Below are 27,190 nucleotides of genomic sequence, written 5' to 3'. Positions count from 1 at the left end.
CCGAGTTACAGCTGGAAATTGGGGAGCAGCTGCATGGGGGTACTATTCAATACAAGCCAAACGTATCTGTTTCGCTGCCTCCCCCCTCCACATGCCTCTTCCTATATACTAAATTATTTCCAATGACGACCCGGTTTACCATCTTTCAACAGCAAGATCCCACACTCCCCTGCAACCCTGAGCGCTTCTGCATTCCGTGGCTCACAAAAAGCTTCGGTGTAATCCTCCCTCACTTCACTCAAAGCTCTGCTGCGTGCTGTAAATCCATATAAGAGCATCAGCGTTTCCGCATTGTAGCGTAAACTGCATTCCACCGCTGCCCTCGGTGTCCCCTCACTAAAAAACACGGACAAGACACTCCGGCTCCGGCCCCGGCCATCCATCTCCATTTACTTGCCACTATGGAATCACGATCTCGAGCTTTTCTTTCATGGATGGATGAGGGTCGCAATAACCTATTGAGAAGGGCACGCACATTTATCTGCACTCCATCAAATGGATTTACCAAAATCTACCATTAGATACCTGAAACTCCTCGTTCAAATGCAAGCTGGCACAAGTTAGGGTTAGGATCTTGCACACATATACACCCACAGACAACTGTCTAAACTCTGGAGCCGTCTGCTTAATCATCGACCACGTGCGAGGGGTGGGGAAGGGTTTACTCGGCAGGATCAAAGGAAAACCTAAATAACCAGAGGAGCACGGTCAGGTGAGGGATATGGCGTCCCGACCACATTAAAACTCCCCCTAGCTCTTGACTTACAAGCCACTTTATAGGGTCTCTAAATGATTCCAGCCAAATGGACTGTTAATGAAACACAGAAACTCAATGGGAGAGCCCTATGCAATGTATATACAATATCACTGGTGAGTAAAAAGAGCCCGTGCTTTGATAAGGTTGAGAGAAACACCAGCCAGGGATTGAGGTCAGGTTCATGTCAATAGACGAATGAGCAGTCTGGTTAAAGGTCTACAAATGCTTAGTTTAATATGTCGGTTTAGACCACAGCATGCGGTCCAAGTTTGCTTCCAAATCCCCTCTTTTTTTTCCCCCGGCGTCTTGCATCACTGCATAAGGAAGGAAAAAAACCAAAACAAAACCCAGATTTGTCAAGTTAAACATCTGAAATCTTTCCATGAGTGAATAATAGGTGGTGGTGTCTCCGTCTTTAAAGTCTGACAACAACCCAAAAAAAGGAAAAAGAAAGAGGGTTGCTGTGACTCAGACAAGCTACAAGAGACAGAAGCAACCTGAACCACAAATGAGATTTTGATATTCACCACAGACCGAGCTGCAACAATCTGTTTAATATCCCCAAAAATAAAAATAAATCCTGCGCTGCGTTTCATTTCGTCTGTTCGGTGCAATTTCGGCCCGTTTCATCTGCCCCACCCAGATGATTGACTTTTTCCTCTTGCCACAATTACTGTCTTTCTTTAGCGGGGAAATCGCATACTCAAGAGGATGGTCAAACCACAATGTCAAACCACGGCGCTAATAATAACGAAAACAGAAAACACGTTTTAAACCGATGCCAGGGTTTCGTGTTTATCTCCAACAGAATCTGACGTGGGGGGAGGAAGTGACAACACAGGAGTTCCCACTTCGTCATCAACCCGTGCCCCGAGTTTAGGAAATACCTCCAAAGCGTGACTTGTGTTTGTCTCAGAAAAATGATGCTACTGCAGCAACCACAACAAAGCCTTCCTGATCATTGAGCTGACTCAAATCGGTCCCCCTGGTTACGGTGCAATGAAACACTATGATTATGAAAGGAGGGGGATGATGCAAAGCCGGGGGGGGGGAAAAAAGGGGGAAAAGAAAAGCAGAGGGAGAGTTGGTCGTTGGAGGCAAATCCAGGTCTGAGTCAGAATCCCCTGAATCGTTCTTTTCATGTCGGCTTCATTATTTAATGAAAACCAGAAAGATTTCTCATGAGGAAACATCCAGCAGAACGGGGTTAGGAACGAGTGAGCCGAGGGAGGGGAAGTTTGTAATTTTTATTTTTATTTTTTTTATGTCGACTGTGTGGGCATGCTGTCGTCAAGCTTTGAAAAACTGAGCTGACAGGTTTCTGTGAGAAAAAAAGACAAAAAAGTTCCACTGGTCATGTGTGCTGCTGCCAGATTTTTAAAGCTGGCGTGAACAGCAGCAGATGTCCTAATAAACTATGAGAGCATCCAGAGACCCAGAATTTTTTTATTTTTTAAAAAAAATCAGAGTGTCATGTCAAAATTTATCTCCCCGCTAACATTAAGAAAAGAAAAAAAAAAAAAGGAGGCATAAATTCCTTGATTTAACCTGGCAATGACCCCTTTTCCTCTTGATTGTCATCTTCCTTTCCAGAGGAGGAAACGCTGGTTTCTCGTTCCTGGTTGTAATCAAAACCGTTTTTCCCCTCTCTCCTTTCCGTCCATCAAAAACACACCCACGCACGGAAGCTGGAAAAGTGCCAGAGGCTGAGACCTGAGGAGCACGTTTCGCCGAAGTAGAACACGTTTAGGGCTTCAGACAACGGCAACAACTTAAAGAGATCTACCACTCAAACTACACTTTCCATCAAGCCACGACTTCAGAGTCAAGAGCGCAGAAAGACAATCAAATGTGTGCTCCTGTGCATTTCAGTGTGTGTGAGAGACAGTGTGTGTGTGTTCTCATCTCAACTGAGCAGGAAGAACAAGTTCAAAATGATTTGCAAAGCGTTTATCCTGCTATAAAAAGCTTAAAACACTTGTGCACTCTGCGTACAAGCTCATTTTGTCCGTTTTTGGCCCAAAGCAAAAGGTCACTGAAAGCGAGGTCCTCACAGGTCAGCATGGAGAAGCGCCTTCGCGCTGGCCCGTGCATAAATAATCAGTATTAATCTATCGAGCCCCATTCATCTCACACTGACAAAAAGGGAACGGAAGGAAACCTGAAGCAATACAAGAAAAATGCGATGTAGTGAGAATGACGTGGCATTAAGTGTGTTTATGCGCAGATGCTGAGGTCTGCGAGGACATTCCTTAGATTCCTGAGGTTAAGCATTTCGGTCTTACCAGAGGAACCTGACAACAGAGAGAAGAAACCCCGACGAAAACATTTAAAATATGAGAAACAAATGAATGCATGTGTTCCTTGCCAAACTGGCATCTGCATTGTAACATCGAGCTTAGTGTAATGTTGTTAGGCTCGGGGTGAACTCTACACACCCTTGGAGATGGGAGGTAAGTGGGTTGGGGGTGGGTGGGACATTGTGACTATGACCCTTTAAAAACCACAATTCCCAGGAGGCACTGGCAATTTATTGGCTATGGGGTAGTCTGGGAGTCTGGAGCTAACAGAGTCTCTAACCAAAATAACTGGGAAAAGAAGCAGAATTAGCACAGGAAAGGCCACAGGGGAGTGTGTGTGTGTGTGTGTGTGTGTGTGTGTGTGTGTGTGTGTGTGTGTGTGTGAGCCTGCACAGATAAATGCTTCTGTGCAGTGTCTGCTCGCAGCGGAAGACAGGCCAAAGTGCTGCTGCCCCAAACATTTAGGGAACAGCCATTGATCCCTGTTCTTCCCCCACTTGTCTCCCATTCGCTCTCCCTCCACACCTGCTCCCCATCTTTTCTCCTCTTCCTTTTTGCCTACAACTTCGCCTCGCCTCTGTCACACCATACCTGTGTCCTCTCCCTCTCTTTATTTTTTTGGACAAGCTATGTCAGTCACAGCTGGACCATTACTCCAATAAACAATCGTCGCTGAAATCAAAGGTTTTTAAACCTTCCCTCCCCTCCTCCATTTCTAGTGTAAGTGGTGAGTTTGTGGTGACTGATAGCCACGCAAACCACATGCACATGAAAAAGAAAAAAGAAAAGAAAAGGAAGGCCTTTGGGTAAACCCCCCCAAAACCCGCCTCCCCTCAATTTCCCAAGATTTTTTCCCACACTTTCAATCCCTTTGCGCTTGTGCAGACCGATACAAACCTCAGGAGGTCATCTTTTCTAGCCATAAAACCAACTAATGCGTGATGCGGGAATTTTAAAAAAAATTTTTAAGGTTCCCCCAAGTTTGCAATCACCAGTATCCGGGTTCCCATTCCCACTAAAGCTTCAGAGCGCGGGGGAGGATGGCATCCTGTCAGAAAGATTCAAAACTGCTCTGTGCGAAGACTCAGTAGGAAGAGAGGCCGGCACACTGAAGCCTTTGTGATCCAGCCAGCCACCCACACGTGGTGCTAGGCTAACAGATAGCAGCGTCTGAACGACTCCGCTGTACATGCTAAAACAAGGTGAACTATTCTGTAGGCTGTACGGGCAATTAGTGTGAGAGTTTAGAAACAAGACTACTAATAAAGGAGAAAATGACATGATTTTCCACTCTTTCAGATTTTCTTTTCCCTTGTCAAGATGTTTCAAGCCATTTCTCCATTGTTCATGGTTTTAAGGGTTATTTTCCAGCTCTGAGCTTTTCCATTTCCTCTGTGCATGGCACTGTTACTCTATCTTTTAAAGAAAAAAAACAAAAGAAAAGCACCTTTATGATAACTAGAATACCCAAGTTTGCCACTTTAAGCTCAAAATCTGCCGCGTACAATTTCCGTAGGTACTTGGGGCCAAAATGCCCCAGAAAATAAAGCTTTTGTAGAACCACCAACAAACTCAGATCTCACACTTTTTTAGCTGTAGCATTTGGGTGGTGTGATCCAACTGTAAACATGCACTTTACCACATGAATGCATTCACACAAACACACTCGCTTGACTCTGGGCTTTCTGCATCCTATCTGCACAGCTCATCACAATGGAGGAGTATGTGAGAGTGCGTGGCTTTGCATCATCTCGGCTTTGCTCATCACAATGGAGGAGTACGTGTCAAGGCGCTTACGTTTGTAATAACTGCACTGTACTCGTTTTCCACGCCTCCACTCACCGAAGAGGTCGCACCTGCCACTCCCCACCCCGCCAGGTAAAGTGAGCAGCCGATGGAAGACCTGTTCGCCGAGAGCCATCGCGTCCCGTCGTTTCATACAGACACCCCCCCATCAGCTTGTGCACACCTACACACACACACACACACACACACACACACACACCGTCGCTCACTCTGCCTTGCATACACAAACACGAGCTCTCAGAAATTACCATCTAAAAGATGTAATGATGTGGCTCGGCGTATAGACACACAGCATGGTGCCGTTTTTCTTTTGTAATCCACGGATAAGTGGGATCAAAGACAGAAGGGGCAAATGTCAGCATGTGTTACTAGCAGTGTGTCTGCGTACAGCTCTCTGTGGTAAATTCACCTGCATAAGGACTCGGCATCATTTGAGGGGGGAGAAAGAAAAAAGAAAGCTACGTGGGATCTTATTTCCTGGCAATCAAGTGTAGTGTTGGAGAAGTGAGTGGCCCAAACGTAATAGATTGTGGATGTGACTATTTTTTGGAAAACCAGTGGTGACATAATCAGATTTTCCCCTTCTCTGAGCTCTTGATGTTTATTGGTGATGGAGGCTTTTCTTGCCAGCTGTGTAATAATGAAACTCATTTGAAATCAGGTAGTCTTCCTGTCAATACAGCTGAGGAGGAAGAGGAGGAGGAGGCAATGGTGGCGGTGCAGGGGAAAGTATACGGATGACTAAGAATAAAATATTATCTGAAAGTAATGTTTCATGCATGCATGCAAGACGGAAACCAGAGATACAAGTATCTCCGTAAACATTTAATGGCGGCGCACAGATTCACAAATTCACATTTTAATAAATAAAAAGAAAAACTTGTACTCTTCGTGAGATTCACAACACCTCACGCAAGTTAAAAGACAACCATTTTTCACTCTTTCAAAGCAGTTTGCGTGTCGAAGCTGCAACAGGAGGGCCGAGAAGGAGGCCCCTGCTCTATCCCTGGGGAAACCCTGTGCATGCTTGCATGCCAGGCAACTCTCCTGCTGGTTTGAATAATTAACTTGAGGCCTGTTCATCGTCTGGGCTCATTCAGAGGTGCTGGACCGTTGAGTCACCCTCTTTAATTCCACCAGGTTTTAGCTTTAAAATATAGATAAATATATGTATATATAGGGAGAAGGGAGTGGGCCTTATGGGACGGCTTAGGCACGCCACACACAAACTTTCTCCTCCTCAAGGTGTGAAAGTGTGTGGTTTGTGGTGACTGTCATTTCAGAAAGAAAACAAAAAAGGCTGATACACAGCTTCTCTGATCAGTTCCCAGTAACCCAAAAGACGGGGATTTTTGCTCAATGTGGACGTGCCTTTGACACTCTTTCGGGGGGTAAACAGCATATCGCAGATATGATGAGAATGGTGTATGAACAGAGGTGACAGCAATGGAAAACCTTAGAGTTAGAAGAAGAGTCACAATTAGCAGGAATCTGAGTTTGTCATCTTTCTTCCAAATACTACAAAATGACCAGCTTTTATTTATTTTTTGGTAAATTGTTTAAACGTTATAATCATCAGTGTGACTTTCATTCATGAAAAGTTAGGGAAAAATACAACACAAGTTTTCTGGACCTGAAGTCTCTCACCCAAACACCTGCACTTCCGAATCAATGACTTATTGACTGGCCAGAGGCAAGCAGTGGTTTTTATTGTATTTGGCAGGTCATTGATTAGAGCATGCCCTGATCTCTCCCCTCATCTACATTCACCTGGACAACTTGGGTGTCTTAGGGAGACTGAAGCAAAGAAGAACACACAAGAGAGATCTGTGCGCTTTGAATGTCATTAGCACATACTTTTACTGCGTGCGCTCACAAATCGCTAGAATAAAAGGAAGAAGCTACCTCAAAAATCGCCTCCCAGCCTATGGAAGTAGAAAGATGTGTAACAAATGCATTTTTTTAAAGCATTTCTCCTGCTGCAAACAAAGCTTAAGAAAACTCAGCTCTTGTACAGTGTACAACATACCCAAGGACATAGCTCAGAAGCCATTACAGAGCAATCTCCAGCTCTGGTTTCACTTCCCATTAGCCATTCAGAGCCATGACAATACCCAGGGGGGAGAAGGTGCAGCCGTGGCTTTTCCTCTGCCAAGGCCCTCACATCAGTCAGTCGTTTAGCCCTCTGTAGCTCAGCAGTGCCATGTTGTGCAATACAATATATATATTTATATATTTTTTAAAAGTTATTTACGCTACCTAGTCTATCTTTTGATACTTTAAAGTGAAATTTGTATGAGGTAGCAGTCAACCACCCACCTTCACAACTCCAGGGGCACATTAGGATTTGAGAGGTCACGTTTGGAAACTGATGACAGATGCTGCCATTATCATGAACATTCAGAATTAAGCATTACTTGCACATATGCTTTAAACACTAGAGCTAAAAGGATGAGTGGCGTGTGTTCTTTAAAAATAAAGACTTAAACTCTTAAATCTGAGCCGTTCATGTGTTTCCTCTCAGTTGTGCGACCACAGCCACATTCTTGTCCTGTACAATTGTCCTGATTCCCAGGTTAGGCTTACCTTACTGCTGCCCTGAGCCCCGGCCCCAGATTACCCCATCAATCCCATTTTATTCCTCTGGCTCAGAGAGCCCACCAATCAGATGGCAGGATGGGGAGGAATATGATAGTGGATTGGCTCTTGTGGGGGGGAAGGGGTGGAGCAGCTCAGCCATCCCCTAACAACAGCAGTGCGCTGTGAAATGAGCGAGTATGAGAGACATAATTTACCCTTCCAGTTTTACCTCTTCCTCTACATTTCTTTGCCTGCCTTTCGTGCCAGTGCCCGTTTTTACCCTCTCTCGGCATTCCTCAAACAAACACCCCATCTTTGAAAGAGCAAAAAAAAAAAAAAAAAGTGCTTTCCCTGTCCAGTCTCCGCCTCCTCTCATCACTGCCTCAGCTATCAGTCTGCATATGACTGCTGACTCTGTTGCTTGTAGCGATGCTGAGCAGAGCTCTGCCGTGGCTTCGCTGCCACACACACACACACACACACACACACACACACACACACACACACACACAGAAGCCGGAGGAGGTCAGGCTGATTCCTGGCGGAAGGAAACAAATTACACACCGTGTGCCCACACATGTATGCAGTTGCACATGCACTAGCACTAACAGCTAAGCTCAAGCCGAATGGGATCTCTTCTCTGACCTACTTCTTTACCGTCGCACAGAGGGAAACACTGGGCAGGCTCAACATAAACTCCGCAGAAAGACAGCAGGACCAAAAAAATAAATAAATTTAAAAAAATCTGCTGTTCGTGTGAATGCTCAGGAATAGAAGCAGCTCCTAACCCAATGTTTCAATCCCCCTACTTCTTTTTCTTGTGGTTAAGAGATGGTAAAAAGAAAAGGAAAAAAAAAAAAAGGTGCCCCCTATGTCGGCTGGAGGTGTAACAGCCAGCTCCAGCCTCAAGCAGCCATCTTGTCTGTTTGTGTACGTGAGGAGAATAGAAAGGTTTTTTTTTTTTTTTTTTTTTAAGAGAGAGAGAAAGATTTCTCATCACCGCCGCAAAATGCACCTTTTAAGTTTTAAGGCCTCCACTGTTACAGCTTTCAGGTTTTGTATTTAGAGATCACATTTTCTAATCCTGTGCCTTGATCCTCAAACGACAGGGACAGATTTTTCCCCCTCTTCATCACTGCAGCTTTGGATGTCCCACAAGGCATCTCCATTCAGAGAATTTTCAACCCCCCCCCAAAAAATTAAATGGCCTTGATGCGTTTTCTGCACCGAATATTCATCCAGAACTGACAGAGAAAACATCAGAAGTGCCGTTAGATCCATCTTTTTACACGGCGTATGAGAGCACACGCACCACTTCAAGCACTAATAAAACTCCTCCTGGCTTCTGTTGGGATCCTTTTGTTGGTTACATGTTATTACACATGAAAATGTAAGTAATTCTCATAGCATAAAGGGTTTTCTGCAGATAGTTTGACCACAACTCAGTCAATCAGCCTAATAGTCGATTCATGGATTACAGCCTGTGAATACAGAGTAAAGGTCTCTTGCATGCCTTAACAAAAGCAGTTCTGCTATTCATATTTATGAAAAAGAGCAAAATGATAAGAGGTTAGAAGGTTTGCGCTACAGCTGAAAAAAGGCAAGCCGCTCGTGCTAAAAGAGATTCTTAATAAAAAGCTTTAAAAAAAAAATAGTTTCAGGTAGTTTCCAGATAAAATTCGATATACATGAAATCTGTCTAAAAATCACACAAGTGTAAAATTACCCCACAGCTGTGTGTATTTTTATTTAACGGCGTTGCGGTTATCCACGGTCATGGTTGATCTTCAGTTTGCCATAACACCTGCAGCTAAAACAGGTGAACATGACAGAGGGATGAGAGGTGCTTCCCAGTCCCACAAAGCCCTCATCACACACCTCCAACCATCACACACACACACACACACACACACACACACACACACACACACACACACGGGAATCCCACAGAGGGGGAAGCATGTGCCCATTGTTGGGAGGGGGACGGGGGTCTCACGAGCCCCCCCCTGCTCTTTGAGAAGTGACAATAGCTGCATTGAAAACACCTACCAGCCTGAGAGATACTAAAGGAGAGGGCGAAAGAACAGAAAAGGGGACAAAGAGAAAGCAGAAGAAAGGAGACTGCAGACTCCAAATGGATACGCATTCACCTCCTTGTCATGCAGAACATTCGTCCCAGAAGGAAAGTAAAGTCTGGTGTCAGCCTAACTTTACTTTGTACTCTCTCATGAGAAGAGGCAAACAAAATAACCGTTTCCAAAAAAAAAAAAAAAAAAAAAAAGGTGAACTACAGCAATTTAGAATCGGCAAGTCGTTCAATATGTCTGTTAACTTCTGATGGGTCAGGTTGGACCTGAATCACAATAAACTGCGTCTGTGAGTGACAGACGCCTTCGCAAATCAATCCATCTGACAAGTTATTCATACATCAACGCCTTCATTTATGGAAATCGCATGCAAGCTCGCTGTCAAAGCAGTGGACACGTCCGCGAGGGCCGGAGTTGTTTAATCCTCCAGACTCACGGTCGTTTCGGGTTTTTAAACCGCACTGTAGATGGATTGTTTATGGGATTTATTCCACCGTCGAGAGGAGAGAGACGATAACCTCTCGCTGTTTGAACCTCTCGCGATTTTGCAACCACAAGCGCAGCTAGGAACTCAGAGGGGGGCCTCACGTCAACAACTCGCTCTGCACTTGAAACAATAAATATCTAATCCCTGTCATGTTACAGGGCCCCCCTGTGCAGCTCTGGGCCCCACGAATCGATCAGGGTTTCCCCCTTTAGGTGCCCCCATCTGTGACACACACAAAAAGGGAGTATTCAGGGGGATTTGGTCTGCGCCGCAGATGCGATAATAACTCGAGTAACTAAATGAGTGATGCGTTTTAATTTAACTATTTGTATAGGAGGAGAGTGAGCAGGTAAGATTAGTTTCTTGCTTTACAGAAGTGCTAAGAATACAGGAGTTTTCCCATGATGCCACACGGTATTTCAAAGGGGCTCTGCTATAAACTGTCATTCTGTGGAATCCTTGTAACAGCCTCAACTTTTGTGCGTTTTCCCATAAAAATACAAACAATTTCGAGTTAAACTTAAGAAAAAAAAATAAAAAAAAATTCCCAAGGTGTCATGTTTCACTACGCTGATTCGGCGCTACGGGACACCCAGCAAACGCTCCGGCTCCAACGCCACTGATCGGAACGAAGAGTACGTCACGTAAGCCGGAGTCGACACGGGAGATTAAAAATTCAATATAGGCCAAGTCACTCGATATCACGACCATCATATTTCAGCCGCACTAATCAAATTCACAGGCATGACCTCTGGGGTATATTAAATGTGTATATACAACATGTGTCATCTCTCAAATGTTTTGCGGGGGGAGATATCCATCTACTGCGGTAAATACAGTGCGAAGGAGAGCCAGCAGCAGTCACAGTAGCTACAACAAATTTGCTCCCCATAAAAATGAGCAGTGGATGGATTTCAGCGTGCAGCTTGCCAGAACCACGGGAGGGAGACTAAATGATTATGTTACAACAACACCGCCCCAGCTCTCAGAAAACAACAATCACGGTCTAGGTAGGATATTGCGGCGGAGTAAAAATTAAAGGGGAGTGGGAGCGAGGCAGACAGACGGGAGGACGGGGAGGGGGGGAGGGAGAGCGGGAGGCATGGTTTTAGGGAGATCATCAGGGGCTGCGAGCACGTTTTGGCTGTTCGTCTGTAATTGTGGTGCAGACTGAAGCCACGACAGCGCTTCATGTCCTCTCATTTTAAGTTCGTTGAGGTATGGTGAGGAAAGAAAATCCTGTGTCCAAACAACTACGACAGACTCATCCTGTAAAGAGCCCGACATGTCAGTCAAACTCTATTTGGGCCTTTCCACACACCAAAAAGTTCAAACCCCAAACGTCAACATTTCCTGTCATCATTCAGCACCCTTGCCCCATTTTAAGATTTTTTTTTTTTTTTGGGGGGGGGGGGGCTAATAAATACATTTAGAAAGTAAATCTGCGTCAACCCTTTCAGAGCAGAAAGGGTTGAAGCAGATTAGCAGGGAGATAAGACTGCCAGCTGATCGTTAATGGAAGCCACCATAGCGCTTCTCTGAAGGTTAACAGGAAAAGCAGGGCCTAACCACCAACACAAATGCTCCTTCACACCAGTGTCACAGGTTCAAGCCTGTCGCCACAGTAAATGTAGATCTTCTGCTTTATATACATTAAACTCATGCACGCTGCTGCACATCAAGCTGATCTGCAGGGCCCAGATTTCTCAAAAAGCACCTCCAAACAAGTGAAATGGGCCGGGCACATTAATCAGGGGCCACATCACGCTCCCATTTAAAGTTTGAAAAACGTTCAGATAGAAAGAAGATGGTCTTCAGCTAAAGCAAACAATCTTTCAAGACACTTTTAGCCTTTAGGGAAAACACGCACACAAACTAACCTACCCTTACACCTTCACAATCACAGGGTTAAAAAGGTCAGACTCTAGAGCCGGGCAGTGCTTTCACACAGAAAAGAGAAATCACTTTGCCATAACTGATTATAACAAATAAATAAAATAAAGTAGGCCTTCAGAGTTTGGAGACGGGAAAGCTGTGGGTCATAATGCACATCTCCTTAATTCCTAATGTGCATTTCCAAATCTATTACTCCCGCAGGGAATAACATACAAAGCACGTGACCATTAAAGTACAAAAACAAAAGTGACGTTGCCTCAAAACTTTTTACAAAAAAAAAATAAAATAAAAATCAAGAATGTCAAAACTCAGAAAACAAAGATACCGACGGCTAAACTAACAGCTCTCACACTGAAAACAACAGCTCATTTACATCTCACCTACACCTCAAAGTGCGAAATCAAAGCCCATTTTCTTTGTATTCTGCGGTGTCCAACATCTTAAGCCCTTTTAAAGCCGCTGTGTGTGTGTGTGTGTGTCTGTTGTTGTTGCTGCAGTTGTATGACTGCAGATTACAGTGTAGCCAGAGAACGTTACGAAACAAAATCAGGGCTTAGGCGAGGGAGTCCCTCTGCTTTCGGACCTGCGGCGTAGGCTTCAGGAGTACAGGGGAGAGGGGGGAAAGAAAACAACAAGAGGCAATTAAGGAATGATTTTCAACTCAGTTTGGGACAAAACCCTTGCAACTCACCTCCCTCAAACGCACACACACACAGTCTTGCTCAACTAGCTACACTGTCGAACACAAAGGCAAATTCGGGGGCCTAAGGGGCCCAGAGAAAGGGATGTGGTAGCGAGGGGTGGGGAGGTGAGGGACACTGCAGTATAAATGCTGAGAGGAGGTTAGAAAGATGTGTGTTAACGTGAAAGAACAGACGGCGTAGGGGACAAACCGCGTGGAGGGAGAAGGGGTTTCAGAAAGAGGTGAATAATGGCATCGGTACAATGGGAACGAAGAGCGAAGGTGATGCATGAGGGGCTATTAGATGGCGTCAGCTGAGCTAGCGCCCTACAGGAGAGCGACGCGCTCACATGCTTACATCACACTCCATCGAGCAGTTGATCTCAAACTGCAGTCAGAATAGGAAGTGAAAAATTAATCTAAGGCTGAGCAGAGAGGAGGGAGCGTAAAGGTAAACCAGTAAAAGAAATTAAAAAGAGAGACACTTATTATCGATGTTTTTGATATTTTGCTCTCCAACCAGCTGCTGGTTTGATCCCGAGTCACCCGGCAGGGTGGTACTTGTGTATAAATTAGGTAACTGCGTTACTGGCTGCACTTGTCTGAGTCAGCCTTTCAAATAAATCCATCACTGAATTTCTCAGTATTTAAAAAAGAAAAACCCAAACGGATCCAGATCAAGAGCTAGCTTCTCACGTACATTACAGCAGTGCTGTAAAATCTGTTATCAGCGGTTGATCGCGCAGCGCATTGAACCTCAAAATGTAGATCACCATCAGACGTGTCATCACTTGTGGGCGATGCTTAATGGTGCCGGTTGCATCTTTTTTCCTCCAAGATTTCCATTTTGTTTGTGAGCGAATTTTTCCAGCCTATACGTTTATTATTAGATCATCTTAAAGACAAAAGTCAACAATTTCTCTCTAACATACAGGCTCAAACTGTGGCTTTATAAATGGCATGAATGGGCTCCAATCAACCAAAACATCAAAAATATAAATCAATCAAAAATACAGGTTACAGGTGATCAAACTAATAGCAAACATGGGCTAATCTTAAATTTCACACACAACTCACAATATTATTTTTGGTGGCATACAGTTGGGTTTTGGTGCCCATGCATGAAATCTGACTCAACTTTGACACATAAAGACAGGAGTGACAGCTGCAAATTTAAATACAGCTACAACACTGCACACATACAAATCTCAAGAAGTGAGAAAAGCAAGGAAAAAAAAGAAGAAGAATGAAACCATCTCCTGGAAAATGAAACTATTCTGCAGAGAGTAGATCTACTCTATTGATTAACGGTGAAATTATGTAATAAGGCAGCAGTTCTCCACCACTTGGGTCTCCAGACAGGAATTTTTTAAAGCAAACGAAATAACAATCGTCATAAGTGACCGAGCGCTATGACTAACATGAAATTCCACTCTTGATTTCTGTGACTGAATGACGGGGTGCTTGCTCAAAGTGAAAGTGTCTGTCAATAATGTTTAAAGCAAAGAAAGGGCTTACGGTCAAGAAATAAGGCATTGTCAGAAATTGCGAAAGCCTAACCGTTTCCTATGACTATCGCAGCTTACGGAATATAATCATAAGATCTGTGTAATACAAGAAAAAGGATGAGTAAACAACAGAACAGCGAAAAGTACATTTTCTATTCTAAAGAAAGAGTTGGTTACTGCTGCGCTACTTTCTCTGTTTTCCTCCATAGTCTCACAATTTCATCTGCAGCAGAGTCTTTAGTCTCAATTTTAAAATTTCTATTTTTAAAACTATTCTACTGACTTGTGTTGAAACAAAAATTTTAAAAAAAGTTTTCCCTTCTCAACTACATGTTCTCAGTTTCACAAAAAATTGATTACTCATATCACTGCAAGACAAATCGAGTAACTTCCCCAGAATGCAGCCGCGATCCTGATGCTTTAACAACAACCTAAAGAGAAAAAAAAACAAGAAGTCGTTTGCTCAGAAATAGTGTCTGCGTGTCACTTTCTATAAGCCGGGGGTGGGAGGTTCAAGTCCCCACCTTTCGTGCACGTAAAGCTACACATCACACGCATAGCCAAGGGGGAGGGGGGGTTAACCTCTTGCTCTTTGGCTTGTCATTAATGTTTATCCAGAATTTGTTTCTACATTACTCATTACAGTGTGTGAAAGTCGTCATTCTGCATCTGTGACAATCTGGCTCAGTTACCTCATTTCCTTTCCACATCCTCAAACAATTACATCTTTTAAATAGACAGACACACACACACACACACACACACACACACACACACACACACACACACACACACACACACACACACACACACACACACACACACACACACACACACACACACACAGAACAAACATAGAGGTTTACATCAGCAAAGAGCTTCAGTCTGAAGGAGCAGGCCTTGCCTTTAACCAAGATCACCATGGATATTCTACTTGAAATGGTGCCTAATTTGATTATTGTTATCCTCCTGGATTTCTTCTCTCTGACGATCACAGGTTGCACATTCCAGAGCCCACTTCTCTCACTTCTCTCCCTCCCTCCCTCCCTCCCCCGGGCCTTGTAACGTTTGATCCGGGGCCAGGGGGAGGCCGGCCAGACATTCAGCCCAGAGTCTGGCGCCCTCTCCTCAGTGTACCATGCACTATAGCTCCCTGCTGCGCGGCCTGGAGGAAATCATGCAGCTACGAGAATTGTAAAAGCCCTCATCTATTGAGCAGAGGTTAAAACAGGGGGAACAATGCCTTTGACTCACATTCTGCTTCCCTCTGTGGAAAGCCTTAAAAAGCACCTTAGAGAGAAGAAAAAAAAAAAATCAATGGGCAAAAGAAAGGAAAGAAAAGTCGATATTACTTCACCAACTTATCTATTCATACCCTTCTTAAACATGTTTTCCATTTGTGGGAATAGAAAAAAAAAAAAAGATTCATGTGACTATTTAATAAAAAAAAATGTGAAAGATTTACCAACTGTGGCATCACAACCCCCGGAGACTCGGACTACATGCCCTTGTGCGTGTATGTTTGAGCGCTGCGTTTGTGTCGGGCTGGGCGCTCACACAGATGTGTCGTATCAAACTGTAAGAAGACTGCGAAGTTTTCTTTGGCAGTGCAAATCAAAACAAAGCAGATGGAGGAATGCAAGATGTAAGAGGAAGAGCTCCGAAACTACCAACAACCTAAACGTGTCGCTGAGCAGTCTGGCCTTTCTAACAAATTATTCTCATATGCAACACACACACACACACACACACACACACACACACACAGAAGACAAGGAAACAGATTCCAACAATGCACGGGCTCCTCCTCTGCAGCTCCTCTGCAATTTCACAGCTAGGCGTGGAGAAAAGAAAAAAAAAAAAAGAAAGGGTCCCCTTCCTTATTCTCCTTGTCCTCGGTGTCTTAACAGAAAACTCCCCGATGCCTCTCTATCTCCAAAGCTGTGCTGAGTAATCGAGCAAATGAGCTGAGAGGGAGGAGGGTGAGAGATCGAAGTGGAACAGATTCAAAAATTCCACTCTGTATTCCATTATAAGACATGATGGGAGCCGGGATAATGTGATGTTTTTTTGTAAGAGAATGTGGGTGCAGGAAGGACGCACTGAGGAAGAATGAGCATTTCACCTGCAAATCAAGTTTATCCTGCCGCTACCTTCCTCATCCCTCCTGTTCTCGCACATCCGTGCTGACAAGGGAACCGGGCACATCCGACAGCTCAGGAGCAGGAGCCACAACACGGACCCCTCCCCTCCCCAAAGACTGCGTTTCAGCACAGAAACATGTTCGGCTCCACTCCTCTACATACTGTTTGAACTGTTGCAAGAAGAGGGCCAGATGCAGTTAACACCTCTTCTGTGAGCAGACATTTTGCTCTAAAGATCAAGTCAAGATTTAGACTCGCTGTTCTGTCTCTACATATTCCCCCCCACACCTCAGTAAACCCCCGTTAAAAAAAAAATTCTGCAAGAGCTTAAAAATAGAGATTAAGCAGCAACACTGGCCACCCAGCCACTCTGCTCCAATGGCTCATTACGCCACATGACTAGGAGGGGAGGGATCTGCCATCCTGAATTAAGGCCTCCCCCTCATGAGAGGCCAAATGCTTGGTTATTTAAAATAAATAAATAAATGGGTTATATTTGAGTGCTCTTTAACTGAGGGAAGGTCACGTTTGAGAGCTACAAATGGCTACAATGGGAATAAAAGGGATAAATGTAACTTTAAAAAAAAATTAAATTAAAAACAAAAAACAAAACAAAAAACAAAACACTGGAGTGAGGGGAAAAAAGATTTAATGAGAGAGCAATGTGTAAGCCAAGTGAGCACCGTGCCAAAGAGGGGTCTAAATAGAGTGACCAGTGGCTTGTTTGCAGAAAGAGACAAGCTGCTCTATCTATCATAAAAGAGTGATTCATAGATTACTGTGCTTAGCAGAAAGCTTGCGAGACTGTAAACGCATAACAAGAACAGCTATGAATGTACACTTCATGGTAAGCGTGAACAGGATTCCCGGAGCGGTATCTGATGACACTGTGCAACCAGCTATCTTTACAGAAAACACGATACGTCTGCATTCAAAAAGGAAGCCCAGGGATTTCCTCATCTGAACCGGCTCGGCCGAGATATTTCGTGAAGTCGTGCGCGCGGCCGTGCGGGCGACGAGAGAAACGGTGATATTCCAGGCAGAAAGCTAAGGGGAGGAACGGAGGATCGATAGTGACTGAGCCTCTGCTCTTGTTGCTTCATCCTCCCCTGAGGCGTAATTCACTGGATGTTTAAAAAGGCGACGGGAGTCACAATAGGGGATCAGATGGGATTGACCACGGGATGAAAATGTGAGGAGTGTTTATTAAACTGATGCGGTCGAGATGAAAAGCGGGGAGAAGGTGAGCGCAGATCGGTCAAGAGGCGCGCACGATGGTCATTAAAAGCTAATGCCGGTGCGAGCGACAGCGGCTCGGTGATTCCAGAGAGCATAGATTAAAAAGGCTGCGCTGGAAACAAAAGCAACCGTAGGTAATGTGAAAAGAAGGCACCTGACAGAGCTCGGAGGATGATATCATGACCGTTAATAATTTACATCCTCCTGTGGATGAATGTCCTTCGCTGGCCTTCTTAGGGCCAAGGCCAAACCAAAGACAAAGCTAAAGTGTTGATTCAGCTTCACGGGGATCCTGAACGGATAAGCTGTGGCAAACACACACACACACACACACACACACACACACACACACACACACACCCCCCCCACTCGGGGGCTGACCAGCTGTCTCACACTCCCCTCCCCAAAATCTCCATCCAAACCTAGAGGGGCAGGAGGAAATAAATCACTCAAATGAAGATGCACACAGAGGGAACGCAAGTAGTGTACGTCTCACACACACACCTCTATCTGTATGAGCTCTCCACTACTGCAGTGTGTCCAACTACTGGACTGTTTCCTCCTAAAAGACACACCTACGCAGGCTTATGCGCACTACACCTGACCAAAATACACACACACACACACACACACACACACACACACACACGTATAACAAGGAGCGTCACACCCAGTTTTATTTCACTGCTCTTGCAAATAGCTCGAGCCGCTGATACCCACGAAACGCGTCGAGGTTTGTTTTAAAACCAGTTTATCTCACCTACTGACTGCAGGTGTACACCTAAAGACCTTTGCCTGTGCGTGTCTGTGAGTGCGTGCATCAGTGCCAGCAAAGAGCCGGAGATTGTGCTCGGTGCCAACAGCTGATAAGAGAAAAGGTCGTGTTGCATAACAGGAGTTTGTGCTTTGCGCGCCTGTGACATAATGGAGTAGGAAAGGGATGCAGGGAAGAAGGGGAGCGAAGGCAGAGGGAGGTAATGGGTACGAAGGGGTTTATGTTAGAGGAAGTAGCCGAGCTACCTTGGCATTAGAAGGCCGCTGAACACCTTTCGCCGATCCAAATTGAAGCCGGCAACTCACAGAACGCTTTATAATGATGCCGTAAACTCTCCACTGGCAAAGCAGACTTCATTTAAGCATAAAAGCCACACTGCCTTCTCATTTAAAGTGCAAACCTAATAAATACGTACATTAAAAAAAATAAAATAAAAATCTAAAAGGAACGAAGAAGATTGGATTAAAATTAGGCTGGGCTAGCCAACTTCACTCCCAGAGATCTTTCTGGCAGCGCTTGTCAAGTTAGCAGGCCCTGTGAGAGGAAGGATGAGGCCAAAGGGATGTGAGGCTGGGCCTGCAGTGTGGGAAGGCTGCTTCTTCTCTTCTGCTTCAACACACAACTGTTCGCATGGGGACACATTAACTAACGCCTGGTGATGTTCACATACCTGCCAACTTCAGCTCTTGATACATATGGCTGTGTTTTGTATGTTTGTTTGTTTTTTAGGCTTTGATTTCTCTGCGCAGTGCAAGCAGCACATAAAATCGCAATTTTGTTTCCTTCATTTTGCACTGTGTGCAAACTGCCAGTAATCTCCATGAGGACTTTTATATTTTGCTGGCAGTTGCTTTTATGCCATGCTGTTACAACCTGGCAATGCAATAAAAGCAGGTCCAGGTTTTATTTTGCCCCCCTATCGGTGAATGTAAAAACAAAACAATACAATAAAGGAGAGTAATGATAGTTTCAGATTAAAAGAACCCCCCTCCATTGCTTTTCATTCGATCCCACCCAAAATGCTGCCATTTCAATCCTCACCTTACCCCCCCGTCCTCACGTTCGTGGAAAATATATGGGAAGCACCTTCACAGAAGCGGTTGCGTGGAACTCAACTGTAGTAAACAGTAAAATAAACAGGCAGTAAAATGTCGCTCTTGCCACGGTACACTTTGCTTTTGCCCCCGTAGTCATAGTGACAGAGAGGTTGGAAAGTGAACCCTGCCATGTTGCACACGTGAGGAGAAGAGAGCTCATGAAAGGAGAATTTGCATTGAAACATAAGGTTAAATGAACCGCACTGAGGCTCAGGCACGGTGAAAAAACAACCCTGTGACCCTCTCTTCATGGTCCTACATGAGGCCCACATTTCATTTGGACAGCTCAAGAACGAGAGAGAGAGAGCGAGGCCGAAAGACTGGGGGGGGATAAAGAGAGGAAGGAGGAGGGAGAGTCTGTGCCTTTGCACTCCCCCATTCTTGCCATGCTCTCTATTTTTGTTTCCTCTTTTTGTGCGTGCTCGACGCACACACTCACAGTGCAATGGATTTTCAACTTGGCCCTCATCAGTTGTGCGCCTGATGAAACAAACACTGACAGCCTCTTTACATTTGTAAAGGCCCCTGCAGCAGCTGTGCTTGTCCCACACACACACACACACACACACACACACACTTTGAATCAGAGGCCTAGCCCCTGCTGGGGCCTACAGGAAGAGCAGACTCTGCACAAAATGGCCTGACTGCACTGAGCAGCTACTCTCGCTTACAACACTCACACACACACCAACACAGTGTGTCATGTTTCGTTAGACAGGACAAGTCTGCCACACATTAGTGATACCTCAGCCATTACACAGAGCTGACCCCTGGCTCAAGAAGGCGCCAACAAATAAGAAAATAAACCTACAAAAATAGATTTTTCTTCGCTGACATGAAAGCAGGAGACAGGTGAGCTTGTCCTCTGGATTTGTTCTCTCCACACTGGCGTTTGCAATCCCTGTGGGAAATGATGATCGCCCTGCATTGTTTCGTTTTGCTTTTTTTCCCAAAAGAACTCGCTCACTTCACTATTTTGAAATCGTTTGTGACCGTTGAATCTTCAGTGTCATTCGCAGACAGCGGGCGTTCATCGGGTGCAGAAGGCAAGGGTGGCAACCCGCACTCATGTTTCAGGGGGAAATGGTTAAGCCAAGCATGTATAATTGTCTTACGCTAATTACCGGGGGAGGGGTGGCTCACTAAGGGGCCAAGAGTCCTGTCTCAAAGCATTGGGGGGGGGAGCTGGGCCTTGACGAGCTGGACTCCTCCAGGTTTTTGTAAATGCGTTTGGGGGCCTAGTTTGGTTCGGGCCAAACATTATGCATTGACTGCAGCTGCAGAAAACACATGACAGATGTGAGACACATGCACACAAAAACACACATAGCACTGGGATGTGCATCCTGCAGTCAAGCAGCCCCCATCCCAAAGTCCAGATGCTTTGTCACCAGAGCTAATACTACAACGAGTTATTAAAAGGCTAAATTTATTTATTTATTTATTTTAAAACCCTTCCAGTTTTAGAAAGCCTGAAACTGGCTGGCCACAATGCAATGCCTCAATTTTAGACGGGGACTTTTATATCAGTTAGTCATAATTTCTACAGCACATCCTGTTTCCTCAGTTCAGGGAGAAGCTTACACATAAGCGGATCCGATCAAAAACGTGTCATCTTTGCAACACTCATCCCACTATTACAGCACAAACGTGCACACACGCGCACAGCAGAATTTATGGTCAGTTAACATCAATGTAACTGAAACTATCCGGTCACGCTCAGAGGAAGATTGTGTCAGAAAGATCACCATCGTGGCTGAACATAATTGATATAATAATAATAATATTTTCACCATGGGGACAAAGAGCACTTTATTTCTGTAATATTCACGTAGTAGTGAAGTTCCAAAAAAAAGAAAAAAAAAAGCCTGAGCTGCAATGAATAACCGGCACTTATTGAGTCTTTGCTAAAGATGACTCTCCTTTATGTTGCTTTCCAGCAATGTTGATGCCAGCAACAATAATTTATCAGTGATGGGTCAGTGACGTAATGCCCTACTTTTCCAACACTTATTCATAGGACACAAGGGGATACCCTAAAAAAATAAAAAATAAACAAAAACCAAGCAACCAAAGTGTCCTTAATAATTCTCTGCACTTGTTGCGGGGCAAACAAAAAGCTCACGAGCAAATGCACGGACGCAGACCCCCCAATTGTTCACACAGACCTGTTGCTCAGTTTGGCCCTTTGCAACACTTTTTGAGACTATGATTTTGAACGCACCCTGCTCCAAAAAATAAATAAATAACAATAAATTATAGAAGAAGTGCACACTTTTATAGGTGTAGTCCACATGGCGTTTAAGTGAGGATGGGTTTTGGAGGGAGGGGGGTGTGTTTAGCTCTGCTGACTTCAGTCAGTCGAGCATTAGCGCACGTGAGATGCCTCGTGCCTCGTGCAAATAAAGGCAACAATGTGTCCGGTGGGCGCACAGCAACAATCTATACATCAACGAAGTGCAAAAAAATAAAGTATATATATTTTTTTTTTTTTGGGGGGGGGGGGGGCAGTCATAATTTAAAAATAAATAAATGATGGTGGCTAAAGTACAAGCACACTGCGAGATTAAAGTCTTTGTTTAGGTCACGCAGATGGACCGCTATAGCGAGACTGTAATTAAAGCCAGGGCCGAGCTGGACTAGCTCCTGGTTTCACAGCCCCTTCCTCCTCTACAAAATTCACCAGTGTTACTTGCAGGGACACACAGAGAGAGAGAGAGGGAGAAAATGGTCGCTTCATACATGAACCTCTGCAATGCGACTGAACACAGTCTCTTTAAAAAGATGGAACCGCTTAGAAACACTTGTCTCAAACATGTCCACCAAGTAGTGTAGCGTTAAACCGAATTAAGCAGCCGAGGAGGACCTAAAGGCTAGTTAGCTATCGCCTCTCCCAACACCTCCCGTAGTATAGCACAGGAGAGAGAGAGAGAGAGAGAGAGAGAGAGAGAGAGAGAGAGAGAGAAATGGAGTTATCCCCTCAGCGAGCTGCTGCAATATCTGCTCCTTCTCAGAGGTCACACGAAGACCTGCCAAAATCGTCGACACCGGCGCTGGACTTGACTTGTACAACGGCGGTAAAAGCCGAGGGCAGGCGTGTAGCAAACAAACAAACCCAGGAGTGTGCCCGCAGCGTTTCGAGAGGTGGAAATTGAATGAAAATGCCTAATCGCATGACCCCCTTTTTCCTGCTGCACGGAGAAAATTAAAGAGCCACAACAGTCCGCGAAACATGTCGGTTTGTCAGCCCCACGCCAAAAACACACACACACACACACACAGATATATATACACCCTGCGCCAGGACTGTAACACTTAGCCACCCATAGACTCGAGCATGAGGACGGGTTATAGTAAGCCATATATTCCGAAATGCTCAGCATGGGACGAAATGAAGTCGCAATAGCCGAGCCATGGCCGACAGGCTCGTCTTCACGACTCTGAGTAGCAAGAAACGGCTAGCGAACAAAAGCGTATTCTGGGAAACTGTTTGCCAAGTCTTTTAATTTAAAACCTTTTAGGGGCCTTGTAGCACAGCCGAAGCATGCTATGCACAAAATCACGGGTTTATACCGGCCAAAATAAGCGAAGCAATCCCCCTTCACTGCTACAACCAGCACCACTAAAGCACCCGATGTTCAAATAGCCTAAAACATGGTCGGTGTCGAAGAAACGCTGCAGCAGACGTTGAATAAACATTGCTGTCTCTTTAAATTAAAAAAGGAAAGAAGAAGACATGTTATTGTTAACACGTCGAGGCAACTTAAAGGCGTTACATTTTGGAGGATATTTGACCCAAATGGAGCCCAGGCTGCATGATGGTAACCTTCACCAGCCCGTGATGGAAAGTTTATGCGTTTTCATCAAGGCGAGCAAAGGCAAACTTGAATAGAGCCGATATCAGTGAGCATTTCTGGCAATAATAATAATAATAAAAATACCAGCGTTCACTTACATATTTCTTTTGGATGATATTCCTCTTAGGTCGTTCCTTGCTCATTATGCAATCCCCCAAAAATGTTTGGCTATAGAGAGAATGGCCACATGAATTTCTTTCTTTGACTATCGCTTCTCCCGGAGCTCCAAAGGACGATTTAAATCCCCGGCTCTGTAAGGAAAAGCTTGCTGGCTTTGCAGAATCCTCCTTCGGTGTTTCCCCGTTTGAAGAATTCGGATTAAATCCCCCGGAAATATATATATCTATATATACAGATGTATATATATAAATATATATATTCAAGAGTCGACGACGAACAGAGACGGACTGAAGCCAAACTCACTTGGGGATAACATAGTCAAAACAAATGCACAACAATAAGTTCCATTCGCTCCGACAGCTCGGCTTCTCGTCTCTGCGCACTCGCTCCCGGCTCCTTTCAAATGCATGAATGTAGCTGTGGTGATGTCAGAAAAGTTACATCTTGTTTGAGGCGACGAGACATCGAGAAATAAATAAAATTACAAAATAAAACGTTAGGTGTCACGTCGCTTTCCTTTTTTTCCCTTTCTTTTGGAGGGGGGCTGGAGCCTGAGGTCGTCGACAGATCCAGCGGCACTGCTGTGCTTACCGAGAGCAGCTCCTTTCTTTCACTGCCTCCGCCTCCTCGCACAACACCGCCACCATCAGCGGCAACTTTAAAAAATTCTCGAGAGACAACCCCGAGCACGTAGCCCTGCTAGATAAGCCTATACCGTGTTCTTTTACGGATTTATGGTGTGTTTGTGGTAATCGTAACAAGCATTTTTTTTCTAGTAATCCTGCACTACATGGCGCGTTTAAAGTCCTATGCAGCAATAGCTTGCTAAGGTCATTTCGAGGAAACACCAGTGGTCACAATAAAGTTTATCTTCTTCTTTTTTAAAAAAAAATACTCTTGTGTCTTGGTTTTGATGTTAAGACAGTTAGTTTTATGCTGCAGTTTTAATGGGATTTAACATTTCCACTAAGAAGTTGTTAGGGGACAAAAAGAAAAAGTGAGGGTTCCCTAACGCGAATTTGAATGCGAATGACTGCCCCCCTCCACTCCCACACCACAACCACACAACCTCAGAGCACGTGGTTAAACATTAAAGCTCGACCTGAATGGTGGGAGATGCTATACTTTTAGGAACTTTTCAACTGAGAAAAACTTATTGTTATAGAGAAGAGAGTTTCACGCCCAGTGTAATGATGTCACTGGTGCAGTTCCACAGAGCGACTTTGCAGACCAGCAAGAATAAAAGCATGATGTGATCTGAATGCATTAAGCAGCTTCATATTTTTAAAACTACATATACACATGCATGCATGTGTATATATTTTCAGATATGCTTTCTTGGATTCTTTTTAAAGCACTGTGTAGTGACTGTTAGCTGACTGGATGTCCTCATCCCCCTCAGTATCAGTGGGCTTGCTGTGGTATTACTCTAATGTACTGAGTGGGATGGTTGCTCCGTTTGAACCACAGAGGTAGAGGTAGTTAAAAGTAGTGTGTGTGTGTGTGTGTGTGTGTAGAGGGGGAGGGGATATTAAGATGAATATGCAGCTTTGTCTCCATGGTATACCCGAAGAGAACTCTAACTGTATAATGATGCTGCTTTTTTAAACTAGTTGTTACTGAGCAGTGCTGGTTCACTGAAAACTGTGTTTAGGCCACCAGAATGGAAGAAATATTTCCACTACAGTTTTTTATTTTCTCCAAGAGATTCACTGCATTGTCCATAAAGCTTATTGATAGATGGCCTTGAAATTTGCTACAGAGCTCCACCGGGTCTGGAGGATGAATCCTTCAGACTTTTTTAATTCCTTTTTGCCTTTTTATATAACCAGCAGATGAACATTTTCTCTGAAATATGTCAACATATAAACAATGAGCTGGTGGTATTTCAAAGTGCACATAGGGGTGATCTGCTTAAGAAGTACTGGGTAGATTACAATCAGATTTGCTACATATATTCATTTCTCTCTGTGGAAGAACTGCAATAAATTTGTTTTTACCCAAGCAGAAACCTTGGGTAAAAACTACAAAAAGAGCTGGTCCCAATAAACAACCATGCTAGATTGGTCAGTTTTAAAGCAGAAAAAAACATAGTTACAGCCTGGCACAAAGAAAATGTTGCATTTTCTTAAAAAATCATGTTAAAGTTAAGACCAATCTATCAGCTGAATGCTGATAGATTCTCACTGGCCACTTCATTAGGTACACCTTGCTAGTACATTGGTGGAGCCCCTTTTACCTTCAGAAGTACCTTAACTCTTCGTGCCACAGATTCAATAAGGTGCTGGAAACATTCCTCTGAGATTGTGGTCCATACTGAGATGAGAGGATCACACAGGTGCACATTCATGATGGGAATCTCCCAGTTCACCACATTCCAAAGATACTCTATTGGACTGCAATAAGGGGACTGTGGCAGCCACTTGAGTAAAGCGAATCATTGTCCTGTTCAAGAAACCTGCTTGAAATCATTTAAGTTTTGTCTCACAATGCGGTAACCTGCTGGTAGCAGCCAACTGAAGATGGGTACACTGTGGTCATAAAGGGATGGACATCATCAGTGGGTTTAAATGATACTCAGTTGGTGCTAAGTAGTCTCCATTATACCATTATTACACCACCACTAACAAAATCCTGAAATATGAGGCGGTGGATCCATGCTTTCATGTTGTATACAGCATTCTTGACCCTACCTCAAATGTTGAGGCAGAAATCGAGACTCAGTTTTCGTGCCCTGTGTGAATTTTTGCCTCAGTTTCCTATTCTTAGCTCAGAGGAATGGCACCCACTGTGGTCCTTTGCTGCTGTACTCCGTCTGCTTTTTTTCTCTTCTTGGGACCATTCTCTTTAAACCCTAGAGATGGTTGCATGGGAAAATCCGAGCAGATCAGCGTTTTCTGAGTTAGTCAGACCACCCCATCTGGCTTCAACAGCCACGTTCAAAATCACTTAAATCAACAAGTCATGTTGACCATGTCTACATGCTCAGATGCACTGAGTTGCTGCCATGTGATTAACTCATTAGATATTTGCATTAACAAGCACTTGTTAATGAAGTGGCTGGTGAGTCTATGCACGCCATGCTTGTATGTTTTACTGATCCATTTTACAGATCCAGGTTTGTTGCAAGTTAGCAACCATGCGCTAACACTTCTGATCCAAATATGGTAACTTCTGGCTTCAGAGAACCACATGGCAACAGCTACACCACTGAAGCGTCAAAAAGAGGTATGGCAAAGTCCCGGTGGCTATGTCCATCTTTTATATACAGTCTTTAGTGTTTCCCATAAGCCACTGCTGCAGCATGAGTAACAAGTTGGCACTGACTCAAAGTACAATTGAGTTTGATTCTCTAACTGAGCTACTAGTATGGGAGCCACCTCTACCACTTGTGAAAGTTACAGTTGGTGGTATCTATCTTATTTGCCTGCACCCAAATTACGTATTAGGACATATCTGCGTGGGCTCTCTGGCACAAGTCAGATAGTAAACTGGGTGGGGTTTGAACATGCAGGCAAATGTCAGCAGAAAGTGTTGCTTTAGTTAAACCTAGCAATTAACCTCATAGTTCAGCATTATCAAAGCAGACAGCACATGCAAGTTAATGTATTGAGATGTGAGCCCTTTCATCTGCGGGTGATTATTTATTAGTCTTTGAATGCCTGTTCTCCTCAAGCTCGCCTCCAGAATTAGACCCAGGTCCATCCCAGTACACATACTGTATGCGTTACTGGGTTTGGTTGGTTAGATATACAACAACTCAAAGAGTTAACAGTGGCACACACATTTAGACTTACATTCACAACTACAGGCATGTTTTTACTTTCCAACTCTTTGCCCTGGTGTTTGCACTGT

At 44.3% G+C, this 27,190-nt stretch overlaps 1 protein-coding gene across 2 annotated transcripts in view; it reads right to left on the bottom strand.

Moving 5' to 3' along the window:
* Positions 1-23,965, bottom strand: part of jarid2b (jumonji and AT-rich interaction domain containing 2b) — a 106,893-nt gene extending 82,928 nt beyond the window's left edge. For both annotated transcript variants that reach the window (XM_026155637.2, XM_026155636.2), the window contains exon 1: positions 23,314-23,965. In XM_026155637.2, coding sequence (XP_026011422.1) covers positions 23,314-23,358 — 45 coding nt within the window. In that variant the 5' untranslated portion in view covers positions 23,359-23,965. The remainder of the gene's footprint in view (positions 1-23,313) is intronic.
* Positions 23,966-27,190: the final 3,225 nt, after the last annotated feature.

The sequence above is a fragment of the Astatotilapia calliptera genome, chromosome 22 (assembly GCF_964374335.1).
Source record: "Astatotilapia calliptera chromosome 22, fAstCal68.1, whole genome shotgun sequence".
Taxonomy (NCBI): Eukaryota; Metazoa; Chordata; class Actinopteri; order Cichliformes; family Cichlidae; genus Astatotilapia; species Astatotilapia calliptera.
Note: the sequence above shows the minus strand (reverse complement) of the source record. Positions and strands in the feature narration are given on the sequence as shown.